We start from the raw sequence: 19120 nt of genomic DNA, 5'->3' as shown, positions 1-19120 counted from the left end.
GTAAAACTCCGGTCTTAAGTATAACAGGGCAAACGGGTATATCATCGTGATCACGCCTCCATCCTGGTTCCCCGCTTCGTGGGCCACGAATACGCGCATTACCTAGGTAGGTATGTTGAAAGTTAATTAAGTAGTTTATAACTAGCTAGCTGTGTAATAACGACAGGAATATTTTAGGAAACTATTTTTCATTACTTTTAGATAAATAAATCAAGTTTAAAATTCAATATAATTTTTAAACAATTCTTAAAAAAGTGTAGTATAACAAATCCCTTCCGAGTAAGAGGAAGCCATCGTGAGAATGTTATACTTATAGTAATGACGGCATGCATCCATGTTTCCCCACAGTATTACATATAGACTTCACTTACGTTATGCAGTATATGTTCTGTACCTTGACATTGCTTATCTAAGACAGAGAGAGACTTACTTACACATAACTCATTGATCTAACCCTAAGCAAATAGCTCAAACTTTCTCAGCTTCCAGAGTTCCCGAAAAGGACCTAAAACCTAACCGAGACCATGGAACTTCTCGATTGAGTTTCACTACCGTAACCAATCCGATTTTCCGCCCCTATTCTATCGTATTCACGTTATTTAACTATCTAAATACGTGATTGAGTCGTATATGCAATGTAAAAATTTTCTCTCTAAACATTCTAGATGGTCAGATCGAGCTGGATGAGTTAGGTACATAGTCTGATATGAACTCATCAATCGGCTATGGAGACTTGAGTAGTGGGGTTTCTATGTGGGGGGCCTCAAGCTTCTATATAATATCTCCCATGACGCTTTAGATAGTTTAGATCTCCTCTTATTAGAGCAGTTGATCTTTCGCTCTAAAATTGCGGCAGATCAACGCTAACTTACTAATACGGCACCGTTGGGATCTCTGGTAGCTACCAAAATAGTGGTTACTAATGGGATTTGACCAAGGGTATATCGACCGACAGATAAACTAGAAATAAGTGACAAGATAATGAGACTACTACTCACATACTTACCTATCTGTAGCCCTACAATTATATGAAGACCAAGTAGGTAGCACAGTGACAATAAGAGGTTCAAAAGCGGTATCCGATTCAAAACACCAGCACCAGACTGGGGTATCTCTTCCATTCTGGATGCATTAACGAGTCCGGGAAAACAAGAACATTCCGCAGCCGTCTTGCTTGCATCGTATTCCGTTACGCCGTTCCCTAAATATCAAAAGACAATGCAAACCCTCCCTTTTCCTTCCATCTGCATAAAAGAACAAGACCCAAAAGCTACACTCCCTCTGCACGACACAACTCCTTTTACCAAGGTTCCCTAGCGTTCGTCGATCATGTTGGTAGTAATATTTCCTCGTCAGCTACCCCTATATAAGCCAGGGGGTAGTAGTAGTGCGTTTTCCTAGCCTTCGAGGTTGTTGACTTGTCCACATTATTACTCAATCATACGATCATTTGTGCAACACCTGCACCGCCTAGTGTCTTGCTTCCAACGAAGGCCTGACCCTTGACACCAGCAAGGGCATAGCAAAGGGCAGTGAAAGTTAGGACGACAGCGGCGGCGATCAAGGACGTTGCAGCGACGGCAATGCTAACCCACTGGATAACAGCCATGACGCCGTAAGTAGCGGCACGCATGTAGTTAGTCGAAACCTTGCGGATCGCAGCATCGAACGAGGCCGAGGTAGGGCAGATTCGGAGTAGGAGGGGCACTTCAATGAAGAGGATGACGAAGCAGGAGACACTATTGATAACATGATTAGCTTCCAGGTAATTTTTCCTATGTAGCCGTTCAGAAAGAAGAGGAACTTACAGAGCGAAGATGGCAAAGATGATGATGAGAGGGTGGAGGAAAAGATAGAACAGGTTCGAGACACCCAGCGCAAAGCATAGGAGCATAGACAAGATTCCAAGCCTATCCGAAGTGAAGTTATGTTAGCTATCAATTAACCAGCACCTCACAGATAAAATCAAACGTTAGGCATTGAAGCCTAGATGCATAAACAACTTGGGTAGATCTAAGAATGATTCTAGAAGCTAGAAGCCAAAGTAGGCGTAGAAAGGTAGATATGAATATCGCATAGGGGGCATATCGTATGAGTTGAACTTGGCCATGTCGCATGGAGTGATCCAAAGGAAAACGAGTAGACCTCGTCTGGAAGCTTACCATTGTCCGTAGATACCTTTTTGCGCCGTTGTTAGCTTCTGTTTAATCACTAACTAGGGGGGCCATGGTGGCCTGATCAACAGATAAATAGCTTACTGAAGTTTCTCGTCGCAAACTCGTCCTTGAGAGACATGTTGAAGATTGATAGTCGTCGATGGACTGACTGTATCGATAATATCGAAGGCAGGAGGTTGACAGCCTTAACCAGAGACGGGCGCTGACGACGACTGGATAAATCGGGACGAATGGGCCTGTTTGCGATTCAACGGCAAAGGTCTTGTAGAATACCAATAAACCTAGCTAACGGTCTACGTTCTTGATCGTTTTATTCGTAATAATATTTCGTGGCAGTGGCCGTAGTCATGAAAGTGCGTACTTGTTTATGCTAGAGTAACAAGCTCTGTGGTGGGCAACAAAGTTGTTGATGTTTAAATGTTTTTAAGAGGTTGAATGGTTTGAACTTGATGATGGCTGACTGTGTTTCTTGACTGTGGTTCTTTCTTGCGTCTGCGTCTGTGTTACATTGCTCGTATTGTACAGATGTACAAAAATCCACATGAGCCAATTAGGAGCTTCAGTGGATCTGCAATTCCCTTGTACCTAACGGACCCTTGGCAACCTGATACTACTTTGTTGTTCCGGCGGCACCTTCTAGGCTTCTAGTAAACCCGCTAACACAAACAACTGCTGCGGCGCAACCAGTAGACGTGGACCTACGCACAAGCCACACCGGCAACGTCAGCCGTTCTGAACCAATCACAAATGACCGTAAATCGCCTGCCTAGCGTACCTCGGTACCATCGTAGAGTCTAGATTCACCAGCCAAGAATAAAATAGATCACCAATAAACTTTACATCATTTATATTCAATAACTATCAAACTATTCATTACTCATAAGCACCTTAATATTTCAAATAAGAGTAATGATACTAGGACCTCTAATATTAACTTGCAATGAAGTGCTCGCTCTTGATAATGCAACCGTTAAAACATTAAGAGACCTAGGTTTCTTACTACAAACGTCTATAACTTAGAAGAGGAAAAAGGGAATAGAGTAGCTAGGTATTGGTATCTTATTTAACTTATATAACGTAAAATTACAGAAGATAAATCATCTAATCAGAACTCCAGTTTAAATAGTGTAGACTTTGGAATTGAGTTGCCATATTGTATGTTAAGATGCATACTCGCTGTCTTTGATGAAAGGTTTAATCGAGAAATATTTTTCATTACTCATTCTTTGGATTATTAACACCCTAATATATATTGCCTATGTATATTCGCTCATCAACTAGTCTAGTAAATTAATCATGAGTCATAGAGGACATGTTTACTTGGTCTTTGAAATTTATTAAAGCTATTATCTATATTAGCAACCATTAGGTAGCTTCAACTCAGGCCCCTTTGGAATACGTTATTATTTAAAAATGAAGTACGTGTCAAATCTATTTTATAATAAATAAGAATGCGAAGTCATGTCCCGGAGAAAATCATTATTACTATATGGATTTCAATATCGGCTAGTTACCAAGTTTATAGAGCCTATAGCTCATAGGTAGATATATAACCCTTTAATTATTCTAATATGGCTATCGTACACACCTCCTAGAGAAGCTTAGTACACACTTGTTTGCTTTAACCCTTGCTTCTGTAACTAATCAAAGGAAGGGATACGATAAAAACCATAGATCTTACGAAGTATTCTTCTACCAAGACAACTCCATATTCCCCCTAAGTATACTTCCATTCAAGTAACAATATGAAATATGTAGGACGTCTTTCTAGGTTGATCCCTATTATATTATCTTACCTACAAGACATGGTATTATACCTCTCATACCCTTTTTTTATCCAACGAGCTGTTGGTACGAAGCGTTAATCACATCAATTCAGGGGTAAATCGTACCCATGTACTTATTCAATTACAAGCATATATGCACCAACGAGGCATCTTTCAGGGGAAGCGGTTCGGTAAAGTGACAATCAATTCCTTGAGCTTCACCAATCCCAATTGCGGGGACCCTTGTCGATGTCACGTTATGATGGAAAGATCAAATCCGATATCTGTAATTAGTAATTATGAAATTTCATTCTTCGCCTCATATGTAGTTTCTCGAAGCCGGTGTGGCAAGAAGGCTCGGTTGGATATGTTCATATTATCTCGAACCAACTAATAAAACCTCGAGTCTGTAAGTCGTACTTATCTCCTTTGGCTACGCTACGCTACGTGGGAAATCCGATTTGGGGTAAGAGATAGTCTCAAGACACAACTTGAAGAGAGTAGCTTCTTGTAGACTTTGATAATATACTAGGAAAGGCCGTTGGGTCGCTGAAAGGTGTTACTGTCGACTTGCTCCTTATTTAGTCTACATAAAAAATAGGTTCGCTAATACGATGCTTATAGATGACAATTTACAAAAAGCTATCGTCATGAGCTTATAGAGCTGAACGAAGCTCGCTGGAGTTGTATATACGTTTAAAGTAAATTAGCAAAGGAAAAAAAAAAAGAAAACACCAAGACCAATGGCGTTCAGTGAAATCGCCCCAGACTGGTGGCCCTTCTCACCCGGCACCACGGCCATCGTCGCCGCCATCACCGTCTACTTCATCGCATACCAACTATCATCGCGGAAGATCGACCCGCGCGAACCCCCAGTCATCGCGCCCGCCATCCCCCTGATCGGACACCTGCTAGGCATGGCGCTGCTAGGTGGTCGATACATCAAGAACCTCGGCATCCGCAACCAGCAGCTGCCCATCTTCACCCTGCCCGTGCCCGGGTCGCGCATCTACATCGTCACGGACCCGTCCCTAGCAGCCGCCGTCCAGCGCGCGTCCAGGGTTCTATCTTTCAACCCCGTCGTGCCCGAGGTCACCCAGCGCGTGCTCGGCCTCGACGACGCCACCGTCGAGATCACCCGCAAGAACCTCGACCCCGGCCCCGGCGGCGAGCGCGGCTTTCTGCCCGACATCCAGGACATGGTTTCCGCCTGGCTCGGCCCCGGCGATTACCTGAGCGAGTTGAGCCTGGACGCCGCCGCGGAGATGAAAAATGAGATTGCAGCGTTTGCATCATCTCCCACCTTGAACCATGGTGCCACGGATCTGCTCTCCTGGGTGCGTCACCTCGTCACCTTGTCGACGGCACGATACCTCTACGGGCCGGAGAACCCCATTGCGCTGGAACCGGCGCTGGAGGGCTCCTTCTGGGACTTCGATCACGGGCTGGGCTCGCTGCTCATGAACATCGTGCCGTCTGTCACCGCGCGACGGGCCTACACGGGCCGGGAGAAGCTATCAGCAGCGTTACTCGCGTATCTCGAGGCGGGGCGACACAAATCCTCCGGGTCCAAGATCGTCCAGAAGCGCGTGGACATTGCGCTCGAGCACGGGTGGGCAATGCCCGCCATCGCGCGCGAGGAGCTGTCGTTCCTATTCGCCGGCATCGTCAACGCGACGACCTCGACGTTCTGGATCCTACTACACCTATACGCAGACCCGACGCTCCTCGCCACCGTGCGCCAGGAACTCGAGTCCGTCCTCTCAGCACGCACCGACAAGCCAAGCTACAACCTATGCGTCGCCGATCTTCGGGACAAGTGTCCCGTTCTCGTGGCCGTGTACCGCGAGTGTCTGCGCCTAGGATCAGACACGTACTCGACGCGCATAGTAAAGGAAGACCATGTCCTCGCAAACCAGTACTTCCTAAAAAAGAATGCAGTCGTCCAGATCGCGGGCGGCGTGATCCACGCGGACCAGCGGATCTGGGGCGCGGACGTCTTCGATTTCAACCCCAGGCGGTTCCTCGACAAGACCAACAGCAACTCCGACGCCGAGGCTCTGAACCCCGAAGCTAGTTCTAAGCCTCGACAGAAGCAGAGCAGCGCGTTCCATCCGGCGGCGTTCCGCGCTTTCGGCGGAGGCAAGACGCTATGTCCCGGCCGCCACTTTGCTATGAATGAGATTCTGGCTTTTGTTGCATTGGTAGTACTGCAGTTCGATATGAAGCCTGCTCGTGGCGGCAAGATCGAAGTGCCAGCGAAGAACGACGGCGTCTTGCCTGTACATATCCTAGAGCCAGCGCGTCCTGTCAAAGTCGTGATATCGAAACGCGAAGATGGATTTGCGCAAGATGGGTTAGATGTTGAGTTTTCTATGTGATAGTTGGGAGGGATATTGTCTTTATACTTAGGAAGGGTTTCTAAGATATCTATACGATGATGACTATGGTTATGAGTATATATGGGTTATATGAGAAATATTTCTACTAAGAGCAGGGCTACATTGGGAAGGACTTAATGCTAGGTAGTATAAGAAAGTAAGAATGTGTATATAATTAGTTAATCTATATAGGTATCTATGAGATTAGGTTCTATATATGTATATTATTATTGCCATTCCCAAGCGGGAGACAAGAAAATGTTTCTATTTGATCTATTTCTATACGTCCTAGGCACAGCGCTGCAACCACTCATCTAAACGATGTCGTTTCCTCCAGATGGCGCGTTCCGGGTGTCCGCGGTCACGTTCGGTCAAGTCCCTGAAGAATTGGCGATACATCGGGGGCACGCGCTGCGACTGCGAGACATCATCCACTGCGAACCCAGAGCCGGTCTCGATGAAAGCCACACTATCAACTTGCCGGACGTACGCGAGGTCCTTTGCGGGCCCGAAGCTAGGTCGTGTTGTAGGCCGCGTGCTGCTCTTAGGCGTGATTTCGACTAGCATCCCCGAGAGCCCCGCGAATAACGTCGGCGAGTCGTCTGAGGGCGATGCAAGCGTGTAGATGGGAGAGGTATCGCTGGCGGAGGCTGGGAGCCACGTATTGAAGTTCGGTCTGTAGTAATCGTGTTTTGAAAGCTCATGCCAGCGACACCGTTTGCCGGTCATGTAGTCGCACGCAATGCGATCATCTGAGAAAGACGGCTCTGTTACAATAGTTGGGGGCCGTGGTGCTGGATAGGGCTCGTCGTTCCCGCAGGGGAGAGCCTTGGTGTGATAGTAGCCCTTGGGCCAGCGATAGTCGAATACCTTGAGCACAGGAGAATAAGCACTACCTGCGACGAAGCGTTCGAGACCCCGCGAGAGCAGAGCGTTGATCGGGGTCGAGAGATCGAAGTTGTCTTGGAATATTTGGTCCACCGGAGATGGTGTACGGAGATCTTGGAGACGGATCGTGCCATCGTCCCACGAACTGAGCACGGCATTTCCGCTGCCGTTGCCGAGCGAGCTTGTATCTACGGGTAAGATTGCCCTAACTGTTCTGAGCTTATAGTCATTGGTAGTATCATGATGATTGCTTGCCTTCGCAGCGAAAGATATGTCAACCCCCGTCGGTGTGTATTTCAGATACTGAAGTGGTTTATAGCCTTTATTCAGGCCTACCGCTAGAGTGTCTCCATTCACGAATTTGATAGACCGGATAAACTCGAAGGCTCCTGACTGCGAATCGTCTTTTAATACTAGAGTGTCGTCTGCCCAGACGTATGGCGTGGCACCTGTTTTCAAGCCATCCTCGTCATTTGTATTGTGAACAGGCTGTACATCGTGGTTGAGAGAGTATGTTAGGATACTCTGCTTTGTTGCTGCTGCGAGTGTTCCTTGCCTATAGTTGACATCGAGGGATTGGATATCGGCCTGACGGGTAGCTTCAGTATCAAGTTCGGAAGGGTTAGACGAGGCTCGAAAATTTAAGAGCGTGTCCCCAAAATTTGAAGCACCCATCGACAACAAGTGAAGGTGACCACTGGCCCTGCCTACCAACACTTGGGATTCGTCTTGGCCATAATTGTATCTAGCATCCTTTAGGATGGATACGCAAGTGACGTCGTCCTTGCCTGAATGATATCCAGCTGTAGCGCCTCTACCACTGAACCACTCATCATTGGAAGCTTTGGACCCCCGGGTATGTCGCAGCAAACCAAAGATATCCTCGCCGGCACCCCAGAATACAAGGTCTTGAGCGTCGTTTCCTTTTCGTTGGTGATGGGCATCAACTATGATATTGCTAGGAATAGACTGAGAGGGACTGAAGCGATTGAAGGCGCGTCCGCGATGCTTCACGACAGGTTTGAGGGCACTAACAGCTAGTGCACGCCTATCCCAATCTCTCGACTGTGAAGTTAGTGAATAGGCACGTTCCCGCCATTCATCCACTGACGAAATTTCAGACAGTTTGAATGTGTTGAAACGTGATGTGACAAATATACGCCAGCCGCTCTCGGTAACAAGATGATGCAAGTCTTTACAAGATGCTGCTAAATTGGCAACGCTATTTGCGGTATCTAAGTAGGTGAGGATAATATAGAGAATATCGGTAGGCAAGGTTGTGAGGTTTGGGGCCTCGTCGGAGATTCTAAGGAACTCCATGGAACTTGAAGTTTGTATATGGTTTATAAAAGCTGAAGTCTGGTGTAAGTTGAATAATATGTATATTTGCCTATTTATGTTATCGATAAAAGTTGTGAGGTCTAATGAAGTTAGGTAGTTATATATGACGTAGGCTCGTGGCAATTCTTGTTTATATGAAGAAATAATTGCAATGTAGATTAATGAGAGACTACAATGTCGCATTAAATAGAGTGCACTCGAAATATTTCTTATACAGATAAGTTAGAGAATTATAAAAAAGAATTTTAGTGTGAATAGTGAATGAGTCAAAAGGCTTTGACTCAGAAGTATGTAAAAGCCAACCCCCGTTTTATAGCCAATCATTCATACTTGTCATCATCGTCTATCCCTGTAGCGCCATTACTTTAACTAGGCTATTATTTTTAACCTTCCAATCAAGACTTAGATAATGTAGGTGGAAATTAAGTTGACATTGTAAAGTAATGATTTCTTTTTTCTTGGTCTTCTGGCATTTAGCATGATATACGATCTATAAGATTCTCGCTAAGTGCAACGTTCCAATCGTAGATACTCAAAACTCGGTTAAATTAAAATATTGTATTAAAACACTGCCGATGCAACGAGCGGGGGCCGACTTCGATCGATAGCATCGCTCCTCATAGGTAGTAGAAACTCTGGAGATACACACACAGCTTAGGGGTAGGTAGGTTTCACAAACAAGGTCGAGACCGGAGACTCATAACTTTTATTTAATAAGAAGATATGATACATATATTAATTTCTTGAATATACTTGCTATATCTTTTATTTTGGATAATCTGTAAATAATTACATAAACGACTTCGCTCCCCTGAAGCACTCTCTCGTCTATAATACCATCCCCTATCATGGCTATATCTAACGTTTCCGACCTCTATATACCAGCCACACTCACAATTACAGCTGTTCTAATCTATAAATACATATTATATCCCACCATCTTCTCGCCTCTCTCTAAAATCCCTACCCCTCACTGGTCGTGCTCCGTCTCGCCGGCCTGGATCCTATGGATTCGGTTCAACAGCCGTGAGAACCGGACTCTACACGCCGTCCACCGGAAATATGGCCCCGTCGTGCGCATTGGTCCTAACGAGCTGAGCGTCAACAGCGTTGATGCCGTTAAGACCATCTATCAGGGTGGCTTCGATAAGCACGAGTGGTACTCGCTCTTTGACAACTACGGGTATCTATTCATCTTACCTACCTACCTAACCCTTCTCTTACATATATCCCCCCTGTTTTTCTCTACTTCTCATAACGAATATGTAACGCTAAACTGTATATACAGCGTACCATGCATGTTCTCCTCCGCACACGCAAAACACCACTCCCTGCGCAAGAGAATGGTGTCCCACGTGTACTCCAAGTCGTACATCAACGCCTCACCGGCCCTCGCCGCGCAGGCCGACATCATCATCAGCTCCCGATTACTACCGCTTATCCAGGAATCAGTCTCGGCTTCTCAGCAACCGCATGGCATCGACGTGCACTCATTATTCTGCGCTGCTGCCATGGACTTCATCTCGGCGTACTGCTTCGGCGCGCGGCGAAGCGCTGACTTTATCCGCCGCAAATCCTATCGTGACCACTGGCTCTCGCTATACACCACCCGCAAGGGCTACGGTTTCTTCGCCCAGGAGCTTCCGCGGCTTTCGAGGGTTCTGGGCGCCGTGGGTCTTGATCCTACGCCCGCTTGGGTTCATGCTGCTAATAGGGAGCTTGAGGCGTGGTGTAAGGAGTTAAGTGATGCTACAGTACGCTTCTTGGAGAATGAAGGATTGGGCGAGGAGTCTGTCGTTAACACGGCTGATGATCCGGTGGTTGTGCGCACTCTGCTTGCTGGTATCGAGAAGGAGTATGAGACGAGCGGCGAGGCGTCGCCGCTATACACGACTGCCAGTATGTAACATGGGCAATCCCCCCTATACCCCTTTACCTACTTACAGAGCCATGACTCCGAAATACCTACTAACCCACCATCAAGTCCAACAGCGCGACCTCTCAATCGCCTCCGAGATCCTAGACCACGTCCTAGCCGGACAAGAAACCACCGGCGTCGCACTAACATACCTCTCCTACCAACTATCCAAATCCCCCAACCTCCAGCACGACCTACGCTCCGAACTCCTGACCCTAAACCCCAGCCCCCAAATCGGCCACGACGGCAAGGCACCGCTCCCAGACTCGAAGCACCTCGACAGCCTACCCCTTCTGCACGCCGTAGTCATGGAAACAGTCCGCCGCTACTCGCCCGCCGGCGGTCCGGAGCCGCGCGTCACGCCCCCGCCGTCCTGCCGCATCGGACCATACGAGGTCCCCGGCGGTACTCGCGTCTCCGCTTCGGCGTATAACATGCACCGCGACGAATCTGCGTTCCCCGATCCAGAGACGTGGGACCACACACGGTGGCTTCGTCGATCAATAGATTTTGGAGAAGACGACGACGACGGGAAAATGGATATAAACCGGCATTTCTGGGGCTTCTCGAGCGGCGGGAGGATGTGTCTAGGATCGAACTTCGCCATGCACGGTCTGCAACCCCTTTCTTTTCTTCGCGGACCCCTAATATTTTAGATCCCCTATATATCATACCTTTCATCCTTTATCTATTTCCAACGACTAGCTAGCTAGCTAGCTAACGTGAAGACTCGTCGACTCCATATAGACATAAAACTCCTGATCGCAGCCATATATACCAACTACACCAGCCATGTCGTAGACGACAACGGTATAGAACCGACTGACGCGTATACGGGGCACCCGAAGAGTAATTCTCTGTATCTGCGCTACGAGCGAGTTATGACGGAGTAGGGTACGTTCAGTTTAATTCGCATCTTATATGCATACATACCACTACTATGTTATATTACCCACGCAGGATAGCTCTGGATTTAGCAGATATAGGTTGGGTGGTTATATCGTACGCCCTACAAATACCTAGGTAGATTACATAACTTGAAGTTATCGAAATTGAAAATAAAGGATGTATATAGATTAGCCAGGTACCTAACTATCAACTCTTAAAATTTGAAGCCGACCATCAAAACAGTGTACATCAAATAGGTATCTATCTACTAACCTCAGATCTACTAACATAGATCACAGAATGAGAGTCAGACTCGGGGATTAGCAAATTTTATGCTATCTACTTTATTATGCTACACGAATACAATGATCTTCTGCTGTCGTCCCCATGACACCAGAAATTCCGAACATCATGATTCTCGATTACGGGCCGGTTTAATTAGCCCTCTCCCAACCTGTGCTTAAGCTAAGCCTTGCGCGTTGCTAATCCCACCGAAGAGCTATCTATCTACTATAGGGTACTGTCATCCTTCATACAGAAATGGGTGCTCATGTTATCTGTTTCATTCCTTCTTATACTATTGCGGCTTCAAGGCTCTTACTAGCCTGCCATCACGGTCGAGTAATGCGACCAGGCGAGGTCCCTGGAATGCTTTAGCAAGACGTCCTCCGTTAGAGGTAGCTGCAAGATGCGCTCGTGTTCCATCTAGTTCACAACGTTAGTGCTATATCCAATAAGTTTGGGTTTAGAGAAATGACTTACCTCTCCTGCCTTCGCCATACCTGCGACCACCTTTGCCACCTCAGCCGCCATGTCCGTCAAAGCCGCATACTCTGTAATACCGGCTTCGGGGGTATTTCCATGCATGGCCGGTAGCCCTTCGAGTAGAGCATTGACCAAAACAGGGGATGGATTCTCTGCTCGTCGTTGACAACCCATCAGTTGAAGGAACGCCTTGTAAATTTCGCCACCGACGTTCCAGTCGGGTACTTGTGAATGGTGGCCTTCGAACTGTTGTAGTAGGTCGGCCAGGGTGTCATAGTCACGCTCGATAATGGTGGCTGGAGCAACCTCTTTAATAAAAGTGCGATGAGCTTCAGCCCACGACTCTGCACGAAGAAGGCATTGAACTTCTGCACTTGCGTCTTTCTTGACGCTCCGCGCGAACAGTGCCTTTGAATGCCAAATCCACTGTCTTGGAACCTTGAAGTCTGTTGCAAGTTTTTTGAAATTGTTCGAGTCTTCGTTCCCGATTAGTCCGGCGTGCCTACATAAGTGCTCCTGAATCGCTTTACATCGAGCCTCGGGGTCTGTAAGATGTAGTAGAACGAAGGTTGCTTCAAGCCAGCTACCCTCGTTCGTCAATTGTGATGCAAAAGAGATAGTAACTGCGTCAGTCTTTTCAATGGCGTTCTTCCCGAACGAGACACGCCCGGTAGAGGTTAACGCTTGTCCCAATTGCCAGCATAGCCGGAAATCAAGAGGGGATAGTTGTGAGTTTTCCGGTCGTAGTATCGCTTCCAAATCTACTTGGGTATCCGAGTACAATCGCAATAATCCCCAAAGCAGATCCTCTCGTAAATCCTCGTCTGGATCATTCCAGATGCCCTTGATGCCATGCTCCATGAACCATGTAGTAGGTGGCAATTCCCTGTCTTGTTTCACGTCTTCCTTATACTTTTCAACCGCATCCGCAATACTGTCTTCCGTTGAGGTCGCGTACCAAAGTCTTAGTCCAAAGGCTTGCTGCCAATTGAGACCAAATCTCTTCGAGATTAGGAACGACTCTGTACGATTTTCTAATGCCCCTTTAGTTCCTTCACAAGCACAAACATTGCCACTCAGCATTTCGTAAAGCGCGCGAATCGGTTGCGAGAATTCGGATAGCACATTTGCGTCTTGCCACTCCTTCATCTGTTCTCTTATATCTTTCTTAACAATATCGTTGGCGCCAATAAGAGAAATCAAAGTAGCTAGGCGGAAGTTTTTGCCATCAAGGAGATGCTTGCAAGCCTCTGCGATTCGGTGACCAGACAAAGAAGCCAGTGCTTTTTCTTCGTTTGATCCGGCCATCGCGGCCGTCTTGTTCGTCTGATCTTCTACCATACGCTCCCAAAAGCGTGATAGACTCTCCCGGCGGAGCTTCTCCGGCGCATCAGGGTCAATTTGAAGATCTGCAGGAATCTTAATGCTATCGAAAAGTACGCTAGCAAGCTCCCATACGAGTTTCTCGTGCTCCTCGGCTGAATTCTTGGCATTACCTCCAACAGAGAAGTCCTTTAGTACTGTCTTTGGGTTCAATCTAACAGTTGGTACGCCGTCAATAAGTTGAACTTGTGCCAATTTGGTGTGTGCATCAATGGCTCTGGCTGACATCTGAATACGTTATATTAGCAATGATTTAGGGCACGGGGGTTTTTCAACGTACCTCATTCGTGAATTTAGCAATTCGGATGTCCTGCGATTCCGATACTATACCACCTTTTAATACCGTCATGAGTCCATTCTTTTCAGATAAACGACTTGATCTCCCAAATGCTGAACTACTAGGAGTCGCGGAAAACACAAGCGTGCCATTTGGACCCCAGGTAGGTCGTATGGTGTCGTGCCAAATCCGGTCTTTTTCGTCCATCTCACTTTCATCGAGATGTTTAGTGAGTCGTTTGTATGGCCACTATAAATCAAAATTAGCAAATACAATTCAAAACAAAAACTTAGCAACTCGTATAATAATATCCATTCGTTATATTCGAGCGCGATAAAAGGGGCGGCGATAAAATGTAATACTAACCTTGACACCGTTTGGGCGCACAGATGCTTGTAGATTCTCAGCGGGGGTTTTGGCCTTTTCAAACAATGAGTTCATCAAATCAATACTCGTTGCAAACCCACGGCTATCCGGTACGATGCGTTTCTTTGTAGGAGATGCCTCGCGAGGGGCTTCATCTAGCGCACGATAGTGATCGGTTTCGTTTATTGTTTTCAAGAGCGCCCTATCCCGCTTTTTCGGGCTGATCGTCTTGCTGAGCATATCCATCCAGTCGTCTCCAGATGAGACCTGAACTTTCATTGGTGTTGCCGAGCCTTTTATTGCCCGCATTCGGGCTCTCATGATACCTGCAGGGGTCTCTGGCACAGTGTCGAACTGAGACCCGTCGAACGAGTTGTCGTCACGCTCCGCGGCAAGATGCTGTCCAAGGGAAGCACTCGCATCTTCGTGTGCCTCGGACGTCGCATATTCATCGTCTATATCGTCTTGATCCATAGGGACAAGAGCATTGGACGTAGAACCCACGGAGCGATTACCTAAAAAAGACGGTTGGGGCCCAGCAACTGCCGCCATTTCCACCTCGTCCTCGACGTAAGAATCGTGATCAGGATCAAAAGCACCTGGCGGTGCAGGATGGCTTCGTTTATCTCTCAAAATGTCACTTATATCGGACGCAGCGTCATCAGAACCAGGAACCGGCGATGGCGATTGGGCCTTTTTCAATGGGTAAGCCAATGGGCCAGCGGACGGCTTGACTTCGCTCTCTTCGTCCTCGTCAGACTCGTCTAACCCGTACGTAGTGAAGTGTTCCACTGAAAAAGTCCATTCGCCCGTTTCCGTATTGTAGTTCTCAAGCTTAGTGTCCGGTATTCTTTTTAAGCGTTCGATATGCCTTGTTAGTGGGATAGGCTTTCCTTTCCGAGAAGAACGAGGCCACGAATGCTCAAGATTAATCAGCGCGGGAACGTTCAAACCCTTGCCAACAGGTGGCTTTTTGGCAGCATTAGGGTACACGGTTGCGGACCGCGTCTCGAGGATAACGATGTTGTCGAATATGTTGTCGATATCGACTGAAGTTAGGTCAACAGGCACCCTGAACTTAACATAGCCAACGTTCTGACGTCCAACGGTGAAATTGGGGACCTTTTGACGTTGGACCCTATTCATGAGCTGAATTTCTTCCTTGGTTGGTTTCATCCAATAATTACCGGGCTCTCCATCAGAGGGGGCTGTCGCTGGATTACGGCCTTCGGGCGAGACAGCTTCCTCTTCATGTACTACCGCCAACTCGTTACCCTTCACCTGCTCCATTTCGGGAACAGAACTTGACTTAGAGCCGTTAACTCCATTAACGTTTTTCGGTCGAACATAGCCCAACTGTTCTGCGCTCGGAGTTGAGTTATTTGATCCATGTGCAACTTCTCCATCTTCAATGGCCTCAACATTGCTAGTATCAAAGCTGACACGTTTGGTTAGTTTTCGGGAACTGTTGGGGGTCTCGGGCAAGCTCTTGTCTCTTGTAGGAGTTGAAAATAAATCACTGCGTAAATCCTTATTGATAACAAGTTTTTTGACGCTGCCACCACCGTACATCCTCGATCCAGAGCTAGCAGAGAATGCACCGGGGGCCAACAGACTATCCTCAATATTGAAGTTCCGTCGAAGGCTGCTCGACGAGACGCTCTTAGCGAGGGAACTGCCCAGACTACGTGACAAACTGCCGCCGCCTAACAGACTTTGCGCCAATCCTCCTGGGGTGCTAGATACGCTTGAAGGGCTGTTCGGAGTCCCATAGGTACTGTAAGAGAAGCCATACCCACGCTTCTGCGGCGTGACAAATCGAGACGCAGAGGCTGGGTTCAGCTTATAATAGGGGAGAATAGAGGGCCTCCTGGCTTGCTTGTTTTTGGACGGTGTTGCAAGCGGGCCAGGATCAGACACCTCGTTGTTGCCTAGGTTAGCAAATAGAGACCCGTACGCTGTTGGATCATTGATGCTTGCAGTTAGAGATGGTACAGCTTGGTTACCCTGCAAACTGCCAAACAAAGAGCCTCCCATCCCATTATTCTGCGGCTGCTGCTGCGTAGTTGATGTCCCGAATATGGATGAGCCCTGTTGCTGATTGGGTTGATTTCCGAAAAGGCTGCTGCCGGCCGTCTGCGTGATACCTCCGAACAGACCCGGCTTCTGCTGGTTTTGGCCAAGACTTGAGCCGAAGAGGCCGGAATTTTGTTGTGGTTGTTGCTGCTGGTTCTGGTTATTCTGGCCTAAACCCCCAAACAAACCACCTCCAGTATTGGTGTTCTGAGCCGCACCAGTGTTCCCAAATAGCCCAGAGGTACCAGTACCAGTAGCAGGCTTGTTGTTAAAAAGCCCACCAGACTGATTATTGCTTGCTCCAAAGCCACCGCCGGTATTGCCCGATGCGCCAAATATACCGCCACCGGTTCCAGGAGTGGTAGTGGTGCCTCCAAATAGGCCTGTCCCTGCCGGCTTCTGTTGCGTATTACCAAATAAGGACGATCCGGGTTGTTGTTGTTGTTGTTGATTCTGGGTCCCAAAACCACCTCCGCCGCCGCCACCACCGAACACGCCACTAGTATTCTGCTGGCTCGGGTTGCTGAAGAGGCCAGTTCCAGCAGTCTGATTCGTATTGTTGGTGTTGCCGAAGAGACCACCACCTGCAGTCGCATTATTGTTGGTACCAAAACCACCAGTATTGCCACCGAAGCCACCTGTGGTATTGTTACCCGTATTGCCGAACCCGAACCCGGGCTTCTGCTGATTATTGGCGTTCGAGAACAATGAGCTTCCAGTATTGGCATTCGTAGATCCGAAGCCTGTTCCAGTATTACCAGTGTTGAACCCAGTGTTCCCAGTGCCAAATACACCACCGGATTGCGCCGGCTGAGGCGCCGCAGAACCGCCGAATAAGCCGCCTGTTGCCGCTGGCTTGTTGGCGCCAAATAGACCACCGCCAGTACTGGTGTTGGTACCAAAACTACTTGTGTTAGAGTTGTTTTGTGCCCCAAACCCACCAGATGACGAGGCATTACTGAATAAACCGCCTCCGGTATTCGGGGTCTGGTTCGAAGTGCCAAATGAATTTGCTGGTTGGTTATTCGTGCCGAATGCACCAAAGCCGGAACCGACACCGAAGGTCCCAGTGCCCGAGGTGCCGCCATAGCGACGACCGGCTGCGTAATCAGCAAGTCTTAGCTCTTCTGCGGACCATTTTTTGTACGGATCCAGGAATAGAATATTTTGGAAAGAGTTCTGCGCAGAGCTGGTAGTACTCTCCTTTTCTACTAGGGGCTGAAAGTTCGTAATATTACCAGTACCAGGGGGGTCGCCCACCGGACCCAGTGCTGTACTAGTGGGAGTGTTGGATGTGTTACCAAATGCGCCAAAGCCGGTCGAGGTGCCGGTGTTATTAGTCGTGGTCCCACCTCCAAAAAGCCCAGTGCCTGCCGTGCCAGTGTTCGAGGTTCCAAAGGCCGGTTTATTATTGCTGCTTCCAAAAATGGACGTACCAGTACCGGCACCACTACCGCCACCGAAAGGGCTTGACGTTGAAGCGTTGTTTGTAGATCCGAAGCCACCACCGAAACCACCCGAGGTCGATGTGGTAGAGGCACCGAACAAGCCGCCGCTCGTAGATGTACCACCGAAAGCAGGCTTGGTACCAAACGCGCCACCGGCATTGCTCGTCGATCCGAAACCACCTGTAGAGAAACATATTAGTATTCTGTTTAAAAACAGCAGTCAAAGCAGAGTGCGTAAAAAATTAAATAAGAAAAAAGCCAAATAATATTGGTGGCCATATACCACTTACCCGTGTTGGCACCGAAGCTGGATGGTGTGCTCCCAGAACTGAATAGGCCACCTCCAGTATTACCGGGAGCACCAAAGCCGCTGGAGGTAGGATTTGCGCCAAAGCCTTGAGAAACCACGCCGAGTTAGTTGGGTGTTGGGGAAAGGATAGAAGGGATCGAGGGGTATCAAGGAAGAAGCCTACCTGTTGTATTGGTCGCGTTATTGCCACCAAATCCACCGAATCCGGTGGAGGTATTGCTTGTGTTGCTGCCGAAGCCGCCACCGCCAGCACCGGTACCGAATCCACCGAAGCCCGACATGGTGACAGTTCGATATATTAGAATGGGATTAAGTTAGCTCGAGGCACGCGGCCTGCGAGATGGTGAAAGAGCGCGTCTGACGCGTGGAATCGAATTTGGGAGGAGAGACAACACTAAATAGAAGAAGACATGGAAGGTAAACGGTCAATAGCCGAGATGACGGTCGGTTGATTCTGATGTAGAAAAGTGTCGTGGGAGTAATTAGGCGATGATGCGCAAGGTAAAAAAGTATCGCGAACTGGGGTTCAACTTTTTTTTTTCTGCGATCCGCGCTGCTAGAGGCCTCGAGAAACTGATGTATGAAGATGCCTCAATTCTCCGTAGAAAAGTGAGGAATGTAGAAAATATGGCAAAGACTGTTGTAGAATAAGAAGTTAATGGCTACATGCGCCAGGTATGATACCTGACTAAGGAAAGAAACAAATCTGGTGATTTGTAGTAGATGCGTAGATGTGACGGTTTCGCCTTGGGAGAAAGTAGTAAGGTAGAGAGAATTGACACGGTTGGGTTGCCCAGGATAAGGAGGAGGCCGGACCACCTTTGGCTCATTAGAACTACCCACAGAGTTTAGACTAGGAGGTACCTACCTCTTAGGTAGGTAAATAGTGGGTCCACAAGTTTGCTGCGCAATACCTGTACCTGCCGGAGGCCGTTTGCAAGTACGTGCCTAGCTGGGTACATATAACTGTTGTACCTTCTCACTTATATACCTATATATAGCATTAATACATATTTTAGGTGTTTTTGATTGTAACTTATATAGAGCACCAAGCGCACTTAGAAGCAAAAGGAGGGTTTCTATTTGATGAGGAGGGTGTGCTTTTACCTATTCTCAACATTGGGCGTAGGTACAAA

At 47.7% G+C, this 19120-nt stretch overlaps 5 protein-coding genes across 5 annotated transcripts; 2 read left to right on the top strand and 3 right to left on the bottom strand.

Annotated features, from left to right (window-relative positions):
- Positions 1-1438: 1438 nt before the first annotated feature.
- GL218_07596 (Golgi apparatus membrane protein TVP18) lies at positions 1439-2295 on the bottom strand (the record flags this gene model as incomplete). The annotated part of the gene is made up of 4 exons (XM_033584359.1): positions 1439-1739; positions 1809-1910; positions 2163-2178; positions 2259-2295. 4 exons carry the CDS (start codon positions 2293-2295, stop codon positions 1439-1441), a joined length of 456 nt encoding a protein of 151 aa, XP_033432343.1.
- A 2391-nt stretch (positions 2296-4686) lies between these two features.
- GL218_07595 (25-hydroxycholesterol 7-alpha-hydroxylase) lies at positions 4687-6324 on the top strand (the record flags this gene model as incomplete). Its single annotated transcript, XM_033584358.1, has 1 exon — positions 4687-6324. One exon carries the CDS (start codon positions 4687-4689, stop codon positions 6322-6324), a length of 1638 nt encoding a protein of 545 aa, XP_033432344.1.
- Positions 6325-6612: 288 nt separating this feature from the next.
- GL218_07594 (putative f-box domain containing protein) lies at positions 6613-8532 on the bottom strand (the record flags this gene model as incomplete). The annotated part of the gene is made up of 1 exon (XM_033584357.1): positions 6613-8532. One exon carries the CDS (start codon positions 8530-8532, stop codon positions 6613-6615), a length of 1920 nt encoding a protein of 639 aa, XP_033432507.1.
- An 869-nt stretch (positions 8533-9401) lies between these two features.
- GL218_07593 (uncharacterized protein) lies at positions 9402-11364 on the top strand (the record flags this gene model as incomplete). The annotated part of the gene is made up of 4 exons (XM_033584356.1): positions 9402-9736; positions 9842-10452; positions 10538-11083; positions 11219-11364. The coding sequence occupies 4 exons, from the start codon at positions 9402-9404 to the stop codon at positions 11362-11364; spliced, it is 1638 nt and encodes a 545-aa protein (XP_033432338.1).
- A 595-nt stretch (positions 11365-11959) lies between these two features.
- On the bottom strand, positions 11960-18265 carry GL218_07592 (uncharacterized protein; the record flags this gene model as incomplete). The annotated part of the gene is made up of 6 exons (XM_033584355.1): positions 11960-12064; positions 12122-13735; positions 13788-14033; positions 14151-17854; positions 17965-18069; positions 18148-18265. The coding sequence occupies 6 exons, from the start codon at positions 18263-18265 to the stop codon at positions 11960-11962; spliced, it is 5892 nt and encodes a 1963-aa protein (XP_033432506.1).
- Between the last annotated feature and the right edge of the window lie 855 nt (positions 18266-19120).

Source organism: Daldinia childiae (assembly GCF_008694065.1).
Source record: "Daldinia childiae strain JS-1345 chromosome Unknown Scaffold9, whole genome shotgun sequence".
NCBI lineage: Eukaryota > Fungi > Ascomycota > Sordariomycetes > Xylariales > Hypoxylaceae > Daldinia > Daldinia childiae.
This window is presented reverse-complemented; position numbering and strand designations above follow the sequence as displayed.